At 57.1% G+C, this 1,857-nt stretch overlaps 1 protein-coding gene across 1 annotated transcript; it reads right to left on the bottom strand.

Annotated features, from left to right (window-relative positions):
* Positions 1-212: 212 nt before the first annotated feature.
* Tnfaip8l1 (TNF alpha induced protein 8 like 1) lies at positions 213-854 on the bottom strand. Its single transcript, XM_051177679.1, has one exon. The coding sequence runs from the start codon at positions 852-854 to the stop codon at positions 294-296; it is 561 nt and encodes a 186-aa protein (XP_051033636.1). The 3' UTR covers positions 213-293.
* Between the last annotated feature and the right edge of the window lie 1,003 nt (positions 855-1,857).

The following is a 1,857-nucleotide window of genomic DNA, read 5'->3' as shown; positions in this document are numbered from 1 at the left end:
GGAAAGAAACATAGGCATTTGGCAGGGGCCAGAGGTCAGGGAGTACAATTTTTTTCTCCCAATTCTCCATGATCTTGTCTGAAAGAATGACAAGGCCCAACAGCGAGGTGGTGGAGTACACCCATCACCCCGGCACTCAGGAGGCAACTGCAGGAATAGCATCAGTAGTTCAAGGTCAGCCTCGGCTACATAGAGAGCCTGGTCCATATGACAGTATTTCAGAAGTAGAAAGAGGAGCAGAAGTTGGGACAAGTGGTGGTGGTCTCGGGGACAGAAACGGTCCCCAGACCAGGTCAGATGCCGCCCTCGTCCAGCATCCTCCCGAGGCCATCACAGATGCGGCGCAGGTGACTCCGGTAGGGCTCTGCTGGGCCGTACAGCGCAGCCAGGAAGTCGCCATTGGCAAAGTGGCTAAAGACATGGTTGATGCGGCCATGGGATTTGGCGGTGAGGTGCGTGCCAGTGGCCTGATGCAGCAGGTCCCTGCACTCCAGTAACCCCGCGGCCAGCACTCGCCGGTCGAAGGTGAAGTCCACTTGGTGGAAGCTGAGGGCTGTCATGGCCAGACTGTGCACCCTGCCCCTGAACCGTCTCAGCTGGGCCAGCTCATTGCCATCCAGCTGACCTGCCCGCAGCAGCACGGCCAGCTTCACCGCCACCTTCACCAGGTTCTTCACCACCCTCTGCGCCTCCTTCCGGCTGCGGGTGAACTCTTTGGTGGCTTGGTACAGTTCATCCAGGATCTCGCTGCTGGTGTCGTCCACAAATACAGCCACCATGGCCTTGGAGGCCATCTTACTGAGAACTTTCTTCTGGGCCTGCAGGGCCAGGTTCTTTGTGCTGAAGGTGTCCATGGCCCTGGGAGATGACAGGTCAAAGGTGTTCGGGTCAAAGAAATGCATGCAGAATGGTAAGGTCTGGGCAGGACTGGGCATCATCCTTACTCCCCAATAGCCAGCTGGTTGTTTCCTAGGTGGGAGTTGAGGCTTTTGATGCAAGAGCAGGCAAGGAGCCAAGGGGATAAGCATGCTGGCCCCCATGGAGCACTCACAGCCTTCTGTTACAGTATTTAGATCAAGCAGTTCTAGAATTTTCCCCAAGAGACAGTGCTCAAAACCACTGAGAGTTCTCATGCCTCTTCCCTAATAAACTCCTACAAACCTCCCAGTGCCCAGAGCCCGACTCTCCAGTACAGCATTCCCTCTGAGCTACACAGGGCTATATGGCTGCAACTACCTCCTCCCACCACAGAGGGAAGTCAGGGCCTGACCTCTCTTCTGCTGTGTTCTCGGGGACCTCTGACCCCTCTAGGAGTGAGCAAACCCGGAAAAGCCGAGGGACACACAGAGGCCTTGTTGAGACCTGACCCTGGTCAGCCATGCACCACCTACTCAGCCCGCTCATCTCTACAAAGCTGGCCTTTGTATGAGTCCAGACCCCAGGGCACCCCTTCACCCCGCCTTCTCACCATCCTCTTCTTGGCCTTAGCGGTCAGGGACACATGGCTGGCTCTGCAGCTTCCCTGCCCACCTCCTCATCCCCCGACCTCCCCACCCCGCTATCCACCAGCCAGGGCCAGACACAGATATTGACACAGGGCGCCTGCCACGTGAATCCATTTCGTCACTTCAGCCAACGCCATTCTTCAAAGAGCACAGCGTCCTGAGTGGCCCAGGAGAGAATTCCACAGTGGTGGAATCTGTCCCCTCAAAGTCCCCCGAACCTGGAGGCCACACAGCAGAAGAGAACAGTCAGCCCTCAATGGCTCCACACCTGAGTGCTCCTGCCTCCTCCCTGGTGTCTGAGGGCACCACGTACACCAGACATTGCATACTTGCCACCCCAGCACTTGGAGGT

The sequence above is a fragment of the Phodopus roborovskii genome, unplaced genomic scaffold, assembly GCF_943737965.1.
Source record: "Phodopus roborovskii unplaced genomic scaffold, PHOROB, whole genome shotgun sequence".
Taxonomy (NCBI): domain Eukaryota; kingdom Metazoa; phylum Chordata; class Mammalia; order Rodentia; family Cricetidae; genus Phodopus; species Phodopus roborovskii.
This window is presented reverse-complemented; position numbering and strand designations above follow the sequence as displayed.

Excerpts from the sequence above, each read along its gene's own strand:
- Tnfaip8l1 (XM_051177679.1), bottom strand. The coding sequence starts at position 854 with ATGGACACCTTCAGCACAAAGAACCTGGCCCTGCAGGCCCAGAAGAAA.